Consider the following 13,555-nt stretch of genomic DNA (forward strand, 5'->3'; position numbering starts at 1 on the left):
TCTGTTCATACAGCAGGCAATCCTTGAAATTGAGATTTTACTTTATTGTCCTTCGAGACTAACGCCTGTAATATTAATATTATTATTTTAAAATTAATTATCAATAGTCGTTCAATCTGATGACCAATCTGTCATACATACCAATAATCTCCTTCCCAACAATTACTCCTCATGGAAATCAGACTGGTAATCTTAACTATAATATGTTTAATTTATCAATTAAGGATAATATGTAACTATTTTAGAAAAAATTATATTGACACTCCTTGAGGTTAGGTCAAATTGCACAAACACCCCTGTGTTTTACAAAATTACAACCATACCCCTGAAGGGTGTTAGTATAATATTTTTGAAGGAGTGTTTGTGTAAGTTTTATATTTGAATAAGGAGTGTCTCTGTAATCACAATTATAATCTCAGGGGGAGTAGCTGTAATTTTACAAATAATAAAAAGTGATTGTGTATATTGACCTAATCTCAGTAGATGTCAATGTAATTTACACATTATTTAATCATATTATACCTCAAGTAAAAAAACAAATACTCAGAAGTTTCAGTGGTTTATAAGCCTAAGACCCTCATCTCTCTATCAATGCATTTTTTCGAAACAAAATCGATCAATTCATACGAAGTCAGAATGGACAATACTTCGTACAACGAGGCTGCAGAATCGCATCATTTGACGTCGTATTGTGGAAAATGAGGCTATATGTCCTTCTCAAGCCCCTCATCTAGGGATCGATGACGTAGGCATATCGATTGTAGACGAGGAATTGGCTTATAGAGCCTTAGGAATTTCTCCCTAGTGAGACGCCTATTCATAATAAAACCATGAGAATAATAAAAATTAGAACGAACAATATCTTACATACAATAGAATATTGATTGAGCCGTAGGCTATATTATTATCAGAAAAATGTATTACATAATTTATATTTAAAAATTAAATGCTATACTAAGTATCACTTTTCAAAAATCCCAATTTTTAGCATATATATATATATATATATTATATTTTTGGCAATTCACCAAAGATTGTTCAACTTTTATAGCAGTAATATTTCACAATCAAATCATCAACTCAAGACTTCTTTTTTATCACTATCGAAGTTCAATGTATCTCAAACAATTTATTCTACTTGATAAGAATGTGACTTATAAACTTATGGCCTAATAAATTCCTGATTTCAATTCTCAACTCTCAAATCACTGTCACCTCAAAAAGGTGGAAAAAGAACATTAAAATTTCAAATAAATAGAGAGTTTAAGAGGTTTATATTCATATGATTTTCTTCGAAAAAATATTCCAATTTTTTGAATAATATAGCGCCCGTACAAAATTAAAATTAAGTCATACCGACTCATTTTATTTTGCACCCTCACAAACTTAAATCAACTCAAAAAATATTATGAAACAAGTGTTCAGATAAAATAAATTATTATTGAATTTTTATAATTACGATTATCCTTTATTTTCTTTCTATGTATTGAAACTTAAAAGACGAAACTAACACAATAACCCTATTTAATTTCTCGAAAATTTACATTCGATCAAATTAATTACATTTATTTTCTCAAAAAATTTGGAAAAAAAAATATTATATTATGTTTTGCAAATATTTATCCAAGATTGAACTTAAAGTTTTGGCCTGAATCCACCAAAAATCACTTCTAGTCATCAACCCTTTTGTATTAATATCAAAGTTCAATGTACTCCAAACAATTTATACATGACAGAACGCGACTTACAATATCTTGATCTGAAATCGCTATCACCTTCACCTCCACGAGTTGATTGGCGACATCCATCTTTGAAAAGAATGAAAGAAAATGACCTGGTCAGTAACAATTCATGAGATCCACGTGTCGCGCTGCGGACAAGACAGCATGGGAATTTGGTGCAGTGGCTGTCCAATCCCTACAGATTCCCACAGAGCCAAAAAGGTTAAAGTGGTCTTTTTGACTTTGGGCAAAATGGATTGCAAGCTAATTTCAGGTAACTGATGTTAATGCTTTTGTTACATCTTGATTTTTTATTACATCCAGACAGCTGTTCCCAAGTACATGGTTAAATATTGAGGAACTACAATTAGTTTCGCAAATATTTTTTTGTTATTTAAAAAAATTATAATATTATTAATAAAATTATGTAATTTTTAAATGGAGGACTAAAATTATCAATTTTATTCTTACTGTATTTTTTTTATTATTTTAAAAATATAAAAAATAAGGCAAGATGAAAGAAAAGATTTAAAAAATTATGAAAAGATTGTCCACTCTGGTTATTTAAGGAAAAAAAAAAACTCATTTTTCTAAAAAAAATAATAAAATTATAATTCATGTTTACAATGACATTTTGGTTGGTTAACTACAAAAAATAAATAAAAACCTGACGGAAAGTAAATGATTGAGCTAGTTGTTGGACGGTTGTTAAAATTCAATAAGTATTAGTAGTTTTAAAAATAACAATAGGGTATTTGTAACTGTATCAAACTTCATTATGGAGTGTATGAATGAAAGATCCATTACTATAACATTATATACGTCCACATTCGTGAAACTCAAATCGGACAATAGTTCAGTTGTGAAACATCAACCTTACCATTCGAGCAGTATTTTATTGATACGTACCCCTTAATTTAAAAAAAAAATGATATATGTATCCATCGTTCACCTATCGTATTTTGTTTTAAATGTAGTATCTATAGGGCCCAAATACAATTAAAATAAAAATAAATAAATGTATATTTACATATATTTAATTTTTGTCGGAAAGTGTAATAGATTAGGGAATTCGTAGAATCATTAACAACATTCATTGCACGTTGGACTAACATTTATAGTAATAATGTTTTATGTAATCCAAGTTGGATTTTGTCATATATAGTTGAAAATTAGTATCTCAATGTTTTAATATTTGAAGACTGATTGGTACGTACAATCAAATTTCGACGTTGGATTTATCGAAACATAAACATTATAATAGTCATCGACTTATAAAACTTACAAAAGATTTGAGATGTTATAGAAAGAGAAGCATTATGAATCACTCATAAATAATATTTATTCAAAATTTTACTATAAAAGTAAATTTCGCGATGATTTACTGTAGAGAACACTTTATTGATTTTTGGCACTCTATTAAAACTCAAAGGAATATCCAAATCCTATTTATGAAATCAACTTTTACAGTCTATTTATTAAGAGAGGAACACTGTCAAAGTCAATAACTTATTCCAAAAGAAAGATCATATATCAAACTCATAAAAAAGAAGTCATGCATGTTTCTCTCACCTCTTCTCCCTCTCCTAGTAGTTCAACTGCCGGCGGCGGAGGCGGAGGCGGAGGCGGAGGCGGAGGCGGAGCATGCTTCTACAGGGAGGGGGATTGCGTCAATTCAACCTTCAAGTTCTCTGTGTTATTCATCTCTTGCAAAATGGGTGACTAGTGATATAAATTTCATGCAAACTTTGGAAAGGGTTAGGGCAAGATGGCAAGCTTGTTGTGGTGATATTGGATCGAGCACTATGTCCACGACTATAGGTACTCTAGTTGAGGTGCATACCTTTGGTATGCAAACTGTTGCATGTGGGTCGTCCCCTACTATTAGGGTTCATAGCCCCACGAATCCCTTACCCGATTAGAGTGTTCCTATCAGGGGGATAACTCTACTCTGTTGACTGCAAACTAGAAGTCTTCTGAGGACTATGCAACGTCGGTGAACTATGAAGACATATATGTGGGTAGTATTCTAGTTAATCCTAACTTTAGAAAACACAGTAATCAGATTGCCAAGGGCTTTTCTAACTCTACTAGGAACGTGTTGCGTTATGTTCCGCTTGAAAAATAGAATGGAAAAGTCATGGTTAGGCCTACTCGTGAGATAGTGGAAACTAGTTTGATACGTTGGCAAACTACAGCGGTGGGCTACTTCCTAGGACATCGGCCTTACTTCTTTCATCTCAATTATGAAGTCCCACTGGCAGTCGATGAAAGAGGTAGTTGCGTCGTCTAATAGGTTCTATTTCTTTGTCTTTCATACGCGGGCTGCTATGGAGGATGTCATCGAGGGTGGCACTTGGTTGTTCCAAGAGCAACCTATTTTTTTACAGAAATGGCAATTTTGGGCGTGATTTACAGAAGCATTCGTATTAGTTGATATCGCTCTAAATTAAACTCCATAATCTCCTTATAGAGACGGTGGAAGGTCACAGTGTTGTAGTGAGCAGGGTGGGGATGTTGTCGTACCTAGGTGGAATTACGAGAAATTGTGCTAGAGTGGACTATGTCAGGGTTTCCGTTATGGCGGATCTTAGCTTGGAACTCCCAAAACAGTTAGTGTTAATGAATCCTAGTTATGAGGGAGATCGTGATGCTGTGTGTAACATCCCTATTTAATATGAGTGGATACCGTCTCGATGAAGCGGTTGTAATGTTGTCACATAGTATATCACTGCCCTAAAAATAAGAAATCGATGCAACGACACCCCCTATTTATGTTCCAAAGCCAGCCAGACTGAAAATTGCCCCCTTGCGGATCAGAATGTACGTACCCTGCCCCTAGTGACAAAAGTTCTCAAGCCAATGTATTGCTATCTTACAAACAGAAATTCGATTCAAATGTCTATGTGACTAGTGGCAACAAAGGGTGTCTTGGCTAGTAGAAAGTGGAGAGGAAAATATCTTTGAACACGGGATATCGAGCAACACTTGCTTCTACAGTATACCATATTTGGCAAGAGAAAAATAAGTGGATTTTCATGAACCAATGACCATCCTCGGATATGGTAGCTAGACTTATTGTTAAGCAAGTTAGGTTGAGAAATATTAGCTCTGAGTTATAGGAGTCTCTGTAGACTTCTACCCTTTATAGATTTTGGAAGATTGCCTGGCAGTAATAGGTTGTGAATCTCAACAGAGTTTTGGCTTCTTGTTCAGTACTTTTTCATTAACGCAGTTTACCTTACACCAAAAAACAAAAAAAAAAAGAGTTTATTAGATATGATGCTTACAATCAAATTCCACCGCTAAGATGCAGAATGGATTAAGCTGAGCCAGTCCGATGTAGGATCGGATTGACCGAATAAAAGAAAGTAGATTGCTTTGGCCTAGGCCTAGTTCACATTTGGCCGGTCCTGAGCCAATCTCAAGTATTGATACCTAAGACCAGTCCAATCTAGTGGTCTAGGACCACTAGGTCGTAGGTCAGGCTTACTTGGCCTTTTTTTTTCTTTACTAGTGCATGATATATAATATTTATTTTATTTATTTAAGTTGATTGTTCAAGTAGGTTTATACTTTTAAAACTCTAAATCTTTGATTTTTATTGCTCTACTTCTAAATCTTTAGTACATTAATTTATTAACACTCTTTATTTATTTTTTCAAGGAGTATTTTAATTTCTTTTATTTTTTATTATCTAAATTTAATATTGTCTTTTTATAAAATATTATTTAAGTTTAATATATAGTCTTAACTATTTTTTTCTAGTCATAAATTTTAGTAATATAATTTATTGGTTATTTTATAAAATTACCATAAATTTAAGTAATTATTCGCGAGAACACCTCAATTTCATAAAATAAAATAAAATGGGCACATCCCAATTTGGTTCGGGCCTCAAGCGAGTCAGTCGGTGGATTGGACATGAGTTTAAATGTACCCAATTGGGAAATTTTTAAAGGCCCAAGACCACCTCAAAATCGATTATAAACAGTAGTGGGTCATACAATCAAATTTTGCAACAACTGACTAAATATCATGACCATCAAAACCATAAAAGCTTAAAAAGTTTATAAAATTTGATTCCAACAATCGAATTTTGTGGCCAACTTACTAAAAAAGAAATGTCATGACGATCAAACTTATAAAAACAAAAAAAAAAAATCTAATTTATACAAGCAAATTTAACAACCAACTCATCGAAGAAGAAATATCGTAACCATCAAATTCATAAAAGTAAAAAAAATCTAATTCATAAAATTAAACTTCGCTACAAACTCGTCAAAAGTAAATTTGACAATTGTCTAACCCATAAAAGCAAAAAAAAAAAAAAACTCTCAAATATAATCCCTACAATTAAAATTTTGCAACCAACTCATTGAAAAAGAAATGTTATGACAGTCAAACTCATAAAAACTTTAAAAGGTTTGTGAAAATCTAACGCTATCATCAAATTATACAACTAACTCACTGAAAAAGAAATTTCATGACCGACAAACTCATTAAAGCTCAAAAATTTTTGAAATCTGGTTCATAAACTTAAATTCCACTGTCAACTTACTGAAAAAAAATTGTCATTATCGTCAAACTCGTAAAAGGTAAAAAAAGTTCATGAAATTTGACTCGTATAGTCAAGCTTTTTGACCAGCTCACTAAAAAAAATATCATAACCTTCACACTCGTAAAAGCTAAAAGAGTTTTGAAATCTGATTCGTACAATCAAATTAAAAGCGACTAACTCACTCAAAAAGAAAATGTCATGATTCATACAATTATATTTCACAACCAAATCACTTAAAAAGAAAGGGTAAATTACATTAATTCCCCTGATGTTATGTTTAATTACACAGATTTTCCCTATCATTTTACAAAATTACAATTCCATCTATTGAGGTTATAGTTGTAATCATAAGTACACTTTTGTTAAATGGCAAAATTTTACACAAACATTTTCTGGGCACATTGCACTAATACTCCCTCAAAAAATGTACCTGTAATTTACTTTATAAAGAACATTCCTGTAATTAGACATAAATTCATGGGGTATTCACGTACCTTACCCTAAAAGAAATGTTATGATCATCAATCTAATTAATAAGAGCTAAAATACTATGAAACCTACTCTATACAATCAAATTATGCGATCAACTCACTGCAACAGATAACAGTCACACTCAAAAATGCTCAAAAAGTTTATGAGATCTGATTCTTACAATCAAATTTCGTAGCCAACTCATCGAAAAAAAAATGTCATGATCGTCAAACTCATAAAAATTCAAAAAGTTTCTAAAATCTAATCCGCATATCAAAATTTTCAATCGACTCAGTGAAAAAGAAATGGCATGACGCCAAACTAACAAAAACTCATAAAGTTTATGAAATCTGATTCGTATAATCAAATTTCATGACCAACTCGGTAAAAATAATGTCATGATAGTCAAATTCAGAAAAGTCAAAACATATTTCTAAAATTTTATTCAGTGCAAATCAAATTTAGCGACCAGCTCATTGGAAAAGAAATATCATGACCGTTGAACTCATAACAATCCAAAAGAAAAAAATCTAAAATCTAATCCATGCAATTAAACATCGCTACCAACGTACTGAAAAAAAAAAATCTCATGATTGTCCATTCATATAAGCTAAAAAAAACAGAACCTCTAAAATCTAATCCGCGCATTAAGATTTTGCGGCCAACTCACTAAAAAAGAAATATAATGACCGTCAAACTCATAAAAACTAAAAAAGTATATAAATTTGGATTCACACAATTAAATTTAGTGACCAACTCACATAAAACGAATTATCATGACGGTCAAACTCGTAAAAGCTCTAAACAATTTCTAAAATCTAATTCATATTACCAAACTTTACGACTACCTCACTGAAAAGGAAAAGCTACGACCATCCATAATTAATAAAAGCTAATTAAATTTATGAAATCTTCTTTCTACAGTCAAATTTACTGTCAACTCACCGAAAGAAAAAAAAAATACTATAACTGTCGCCAACTCATAAAAGTTCAAAAAATATACAAAATCTTATTCGGACAATCAAATTCTGCGACCAGCCCACCACATAGATGTCTATATATAATAATCTCCAGTAACTTATAAAAGCCCACAAATCCAAGTCACTAGTGAAGCACACAATCAACAGTGAATTGAAGATCATCATCACCAAGGAAGGTAAACTCTTTTTTCTGGACCAAAATATTGACTTTAATTTGAGGGAAAAAAAGCATGGCATAATGGTCATTTTGAGAGGGGTGAGCTGTATTTGGTCAAATTTAAACAAGTGATGGATTTGTTCAAGCACAAAAGGAGGCTATAAACAACCTTCTCCAGTTGCTTAGAAATCACGTTTCTTTTCATCCTCTCAGAAAAACAAACTACTATTTATTGGGCTTATGATCTTCATGCTGTTTTCCTGCTACAAAGCTTCTGTGTCAGCTCTCACTTCAGTTTCCATGGATTCTCTTTCCCTGTTTGGTTGATCTTTTTTCTGTGGTTTGATTCAGCCCATTTTCTGAAAGGTCAAATTGTTATCAGCGTTCTTGAAAATCAGGGGTTTTTTTTTTATTGTTTTTTGTATGTGATCATAGTTGGAAGTGATGGAGAACAACGATGGAGCTATGAAAATGGATGATCAAATGGAATTACCGCCTGGATTTCGGTTCCATCCGACCGACGAAGAGCTGATCACTCATTACCTGTCGAGGAAGGTTCTTGACTGCAGTTTCTCTGCTGTGGCTATCGGGGAAGTGGATATGAACAAGGTTGAGCCATGGGAATTACCATGTAAGTGAGATCCCTTTTTCTTCTTTTTGTTGGGTATTAATAGTTTGGATTTTGTATGTGCTGATTATGGTAAAAAAATTGTGTTTTTGTTGATTAAGGGAGAGCAAAGCTGGGGGAAAAGGAATGGTACTTTTTCTGTGTACGGGACAAGAAGTACCCGACAGGGCTGAGGACAAACAGGGCGACCGCTGCTGGGTACTGGAAAGCCACTGGTAAAGACAAGGAGATTTTCCGGGGGAAAACCCTGGTGGGAATGAAGAAAACCCTGGTTTTCTACAAGGGTAGGGCTCCCAGGGGTGAGAAATCCAATTGGGTTTGCCATGAGTACAGAATGGAAGGCAAATTCTCTATTGAAAATCTCCCGAAATCAGCCAGGGTAAATACAAATTGATGAAATTCTTGCCCTGTTTTTCCCTCTCCCCCTGTTTGTTTCTTTCCCTGTTTCATTCCTAATTCTTTGCTTTTTCCGTCTGCAGAACGATTGGGTTATTAGCAGGGTGTTCCAGAAGACTTCCGGGGGGAAAAAAGTCCACATATCAGGCCTGGTGAGGATGAATTCTGAAGAAAACATACCACCAAACTCAACACTCCCACCATTGCTAGACCCATCACCTTACACAAAGCCTGTCGAACTCGAACTCGAACTCGATGTCGACCTCGACCTCGAACCCGAATCAGGCCACGTGCACTGCTTCTCCAACACCATTACTGCTTCTGCTTCCCTGAAAATCCAGGACGATTTCATCCTTCCACCCTCCTCCAACCCCCTGGATTCTTTCCCCCCACCCTCCTCTTTCTCCTGGGGACAACTCCCTCCTGCTCAGCCTGGAATCAGTTTCCAGTTTCCGGGCCCCGTTCCTCTCACGGACCCATCGATTATCAGGACGTTTCTTGCAAACTACGGGCAGAACACGAACCCGCAGGGGTTCAGGAAAGACGGCGGCGACATTGTCAGCGTCTCCCAAGAAACTGAAAACTCTTCTGTTGTTTCAAATGTTGAAATGGGGAAGAAGACGTTTGATGATCAAGAAGAAGCTGGAATTGGGAATCAGGATTTGGACTGCATTTGGAATTACTGAAGAAAAAAAAACACATACAGTTTGATAAGCAGAAACAGTAGAAAACTCAGGAGAAGAAGATGAAGATATTAAGCAGTAAAAAACATTATAGAGCTACCCTTTCTTTTCTTTTCTTTTTGAATTTTTATCAGCATTATTGTCAGGATAAATGATTGTGTGTGCATAGAATTTGTTGAAAGTTATGATTGGAAATGCAGATTTTTAATGTATCTGACATGAAGTTGTTCTTATTAGATTTTAGTTTCTGTTTTATTATATATATATATATATTTACTTATTTCATTGTATTTTTATGATGCCTTTCTATTTTATTTTTTTTATAAAAATGAATAAAAAGGTGAAAAATATTGCATATAATTTAAAACAAACATAACACAGAATTATTTTGTAATATTTTTCTCATTAAAATTCAAGAATAAGATGCAGCGCTAAGTGCCTGTCGGGATATGCATTTTTTGGGTTGTCCGGTCCTTTTTTGAATCATCACTTTTAAGATTATATTTTATTTAAAAAAAAACGTGCTCTGTTAAAATGCTATTATTCTTTTAGTTTTTACTGCAATTGTTTGTTTTTAATATAATTATCCGTTATGCCAGTTAAATAATTTTTTATTTCCGTTAATAATTTTAGAAATGAAATTCAATTATTCGTATAATCTATTTAAAAATTAATTCTCTAATAATCAATTATGCATCCCTCAGACAGAACTGTAGTACTTTCAATTTTACATTTTGCTCTGGGGTTGGGGGGGGGGGGGGCGGAAGTATTATAATTCAAAGCAACAAAATTAATTTTTTAGACTATCATTGAAAATATATGATCTTGAAATCCTGATCACTTGCCTTTTTTTTTTTTAATTTATACTTATTTTTAATTCATCTACCTATGATTGTGGATATTTTATTTTAATGAGTGGGCCCCCGATATCACTGTCCTAGATCCTCTGTCACCACATTCTCTGCATTTCAGTTACGGAAATTGAAACTCGTGTGATGATTGTATAATTGATTTTAGAATAAGTAATTATCACGTCTGGGTTCATAATTTCAGAATTGATCGTATAAATACTGTTTGTAAATTAAAAAATAATAATAATAAAATTAATTTATTTTCAAGATTTCAACATATTCTTACGATTTCGATCATATAAATTACAAAATTATCAGTTCTGATATTTTATAATTATTATAATTTTATTTTATTTAAAGGCTTTAAAATCTAATAGCTTATGATAATTAATATATAAGTCTATAAAATATTTAAATAATTATTGAGTGAGGGAAACATCAAATTGTCTATTTACAAAAAAAAAAAAAAGAAAAAAAAATAGATGTCTTATCATTTTGGTAAAATGTCAATTTGTGTTAATTCTTAGGACGGCCACGTGGATTAGATGCCATTCATGCTCTCTGTTTGAATGCATCACACCACTTAGGATATAGTGAATTTTAGGTAGCATTGCTCTTTCATTCATCCACCCCCCCCCCCCCATGCAATAATTATTTGAACACTTTTATAGAAATTTCAAAGGAGTTTGAAGTGTTCCTTTTGGGATTTTAGAGAAGTTAAAAAGTGGGGGTAATTACAATGAGCTGCCGTAAAATTTCTATAATTGTAAATATTTATTTATTATTTAAAAAATAATAAATATTGTAAAAAATAATAATCGTTTAATAAATATTTAAAATGTCAGTCTATCGTAAAGGGTTATTTATTAGATAATCAGTAATTTAAGAGAAATAATTGTAATTGTTCAAATAATAAAGAAGTGTTTGTAATTATGAGGAAAGCCCGTTGTAATTTATCCTAAAATTTATGTATGTGGAAAATAATGATCATGTTGTCACATGTCCCGTATCGATTGCTGATGAAAAGACGAATAGTTTATAGGTTCCAAATCCTCATTTTTCTAGTGATATATATATCTTTTTGAAACAAAATCATGAAAAGTACATATGAAAGCACAACGGACAATATCTCGTATAATGGAGTACATATGAATGCAATACCTCATGTTGGTATGCGTTCCATATTGATTGCAAGCAGAAGTTGACTAACTTACAAGGTCCTAAGACGTCCTCTCCTTAGTGAAATTAAAACAGACAAATCTGTGAGATTCGTAAGTCTTATGTAAAATTAGAAGGGATAATATCTCGTGTAATATGACATAAATGGTGTAGTACATTGCGTCAAACAAAAAATAATAAAATTCATTTAAATAAGGTATTTTTAACTTAAAAAGACAAGTCAAATTTGAATTAAAAACCAGACTAACTCAAAAATATGTACATTCTGTTTGATTCTATGGAAAAAAATATTAAACGTGACCAACAAAATAACCAAATACGAGTCGAAAATATAATTATGCAAAAATAAATAAATAAATAAAACATTGAAAATAAACCACAACCGAAATAGCAAAATTTTTAGTTAAATGTTTCCATTTTATGGGAATGAATGTGTATATATATACACCGTCTGGTAGTTTACTTAAAATAAAAAATTATAATCACTTGGAATTTCACAATTAGTCCATCCAACATTGTATAAATAAGGGATAATTCCATTTACACCCCTCCTTTTTACACAAATCAACTTTTGCCTTCTTAAAAATTACAAAGAACACTCTTAGGAGCCTTTTAAATCCAAAAATATCCCTATTAATCCGGTCAAATTTTAATTTAATTTTTTAATGACAAAATACCGTCAGGAATGTTTTTGTAATTATCAAAAGGTAGAAAGAGTGCCGAAATAATATTTATGAAAATTAATAATAGTACCCCCTATATTTTCTTTATTATTTATACCAACTAACTTTTCTTGATTGAATCTTTGTATGAAATTACATCTTTAATAATTGAAATAGTAAATTATTTAATTTACTAATTAATAAAAATTAGTTATTAGGCTATAAATTTAAATTAAAAAATTATCACATTTGTACAAATTATTTAAAATTTTTAAAATTAAAAGGTTTATTCTCTATTTTTGTTTATAATTGAATTTCACCATAATTAATAAATTATACATATATGTGTATATATTTATATTATAAATATGTAATAATTGGACACATTTAATTGTATATATTTAAACATTTACACATATATATTTGATGGCGGATGGTGGCAAAGAAGGGCGAAGGATGGGCGCAAGTGTGTAGTCGCCCTAGGTCGCAATAGGGGCGAGGGTACAGGCAGGAGTTGAGAATGGGTATGTGGTATGATTAGAAAAAGGGGATAATTTTTTTACAAAGATTAATTTAATAATTTAAAATATTTTTAATAAGTACGTAATTTATTTTACTAATTCTAGCATGATTTATATAAATTCCATATATTATTTTGAATTATTATTTATTAATTTTACTAAAATTTAATTATAAATAAAAATAGAGGATATAAATAATTTTAAAATTTTAATAATTTTAAATAATTATAAAAGTGATAATTTTTTTAATTTAAACTCATACTCTAGTAATTGATTTCATTAATATATTAACTGAATAATTTAATTATTAAAAAGTGTAATTTTATATAGAGATCTAATTAAAAAAAAAGGTAATAAAATAATTTAAATTCGAATTAAAAAATAATATAAATACTAAAAAAAATTATGGAATCATATTACTCATCCCCATATATATTATTTTGACACCCCCTCTACCTTTTGATAATTACAGAAATAGCCTTGAGGACATTTCTCTCTTTAAAAAAATTATACTTTGTTTGACCAGATCAACATGGCATTTTAGAGCCTTAAAGTCTGCATGGGTGGTTTATATAATTTTTGAAAAAGATAAGGTTGGTTTGTGTAAAAGGACAATAAGTGAGGGAGTGTAAATATAATTATCCCTTAAATAAAGGTAATTACCACGAGCCCCGTTTAGTATGATTACGATCACCATATAGTTTGACAAATTATCTAATTTTTAGATGAAAGTTCAAAATTATCA

At 31.5% G+C, this 13,555-nt stretch overlaps 1 protein-coding gene across 2 annotated transcripts; it reads left to right on the forward strand.

Moving 5' to 3' along the window:
- The first annotated feature begins 7,799 nt into the window (after positions 1 to 7,799).
- LOC105157091 (NAC domain-containing protein 100) lies at positions 7,800 to 9,814 on the forward strand. Of its 2 annotated transcripts, none has more exons than XM_011073386.3 (4): positions 7,800 to 7,909; positions 8,326 to 8,521; positions 8,620 to 8,897; positions 8,998 to 9,814. In XM_011073386.3, exons 2-4 carry the CDS (start codon positions 8,335 to 8,337, stop codon positions 9,598 to 9,600), a joined length of 1,068 nt encoding a protein of 355 aa, XP_011071688.1. In that variant the 5' UTR covers positions 7,800 to 7,909; positions 8,326 to 8,334; the 3' UTR covers positions 9,601 to 9,814. The 2 variants fall into 2 exon arrangements, with proteins under 2 accessions (XP_011071688.1, XP_011071689.1); XM_011073387.3 differs by lacking the exon at positions 7,800 to 7,909 and adding an exon at positions 7,981 to 8,230.
- The last annotated feature ends 3,741 nt before the right edge of the window (positions 9,815 to 13,555 follow it).

The sequence above is a fragment of the Sesamum indicum genome, linkage group LG3 (assembly GCF_026168435.1).
Source record: "Sesamum indicum cultivar Baizhima isolate 11 linkage group LG3, ASM2616843v1, whole genome shotgun sequence".
Lineage (NCBI taxonomy): Eukaryota > Viridiplantae > Streptophyta > Magnoliopsida > Lamiales > Pedaliaceae > Sesamum > Sesamum indicum.

Bases quoted from the DNA above. Each gene is read 5' to 3' on its own strand.
- LOC105157091 (XM_011073386.3), top strand. From the start codon at position 8,335: ATGGAGAACAACGATGGAGCTATGAAAATGGATGATCAAATGGAATTA. The intron at 8,522-8,619 runs GTAAGTGAGATC...TTGTTGATTAAG, and splicing joins TGAGCCATGGGAATTACCAT to GGAGAGCAAAGCTGGGGGAA. The intron at 8,898-8,997 runs GTAAATACAAAT...TTCCGTCTGCAG, and splicing joins ATCTCCCGAAATCAGCCAGG to AACGATTGGGTTATTAGCAG.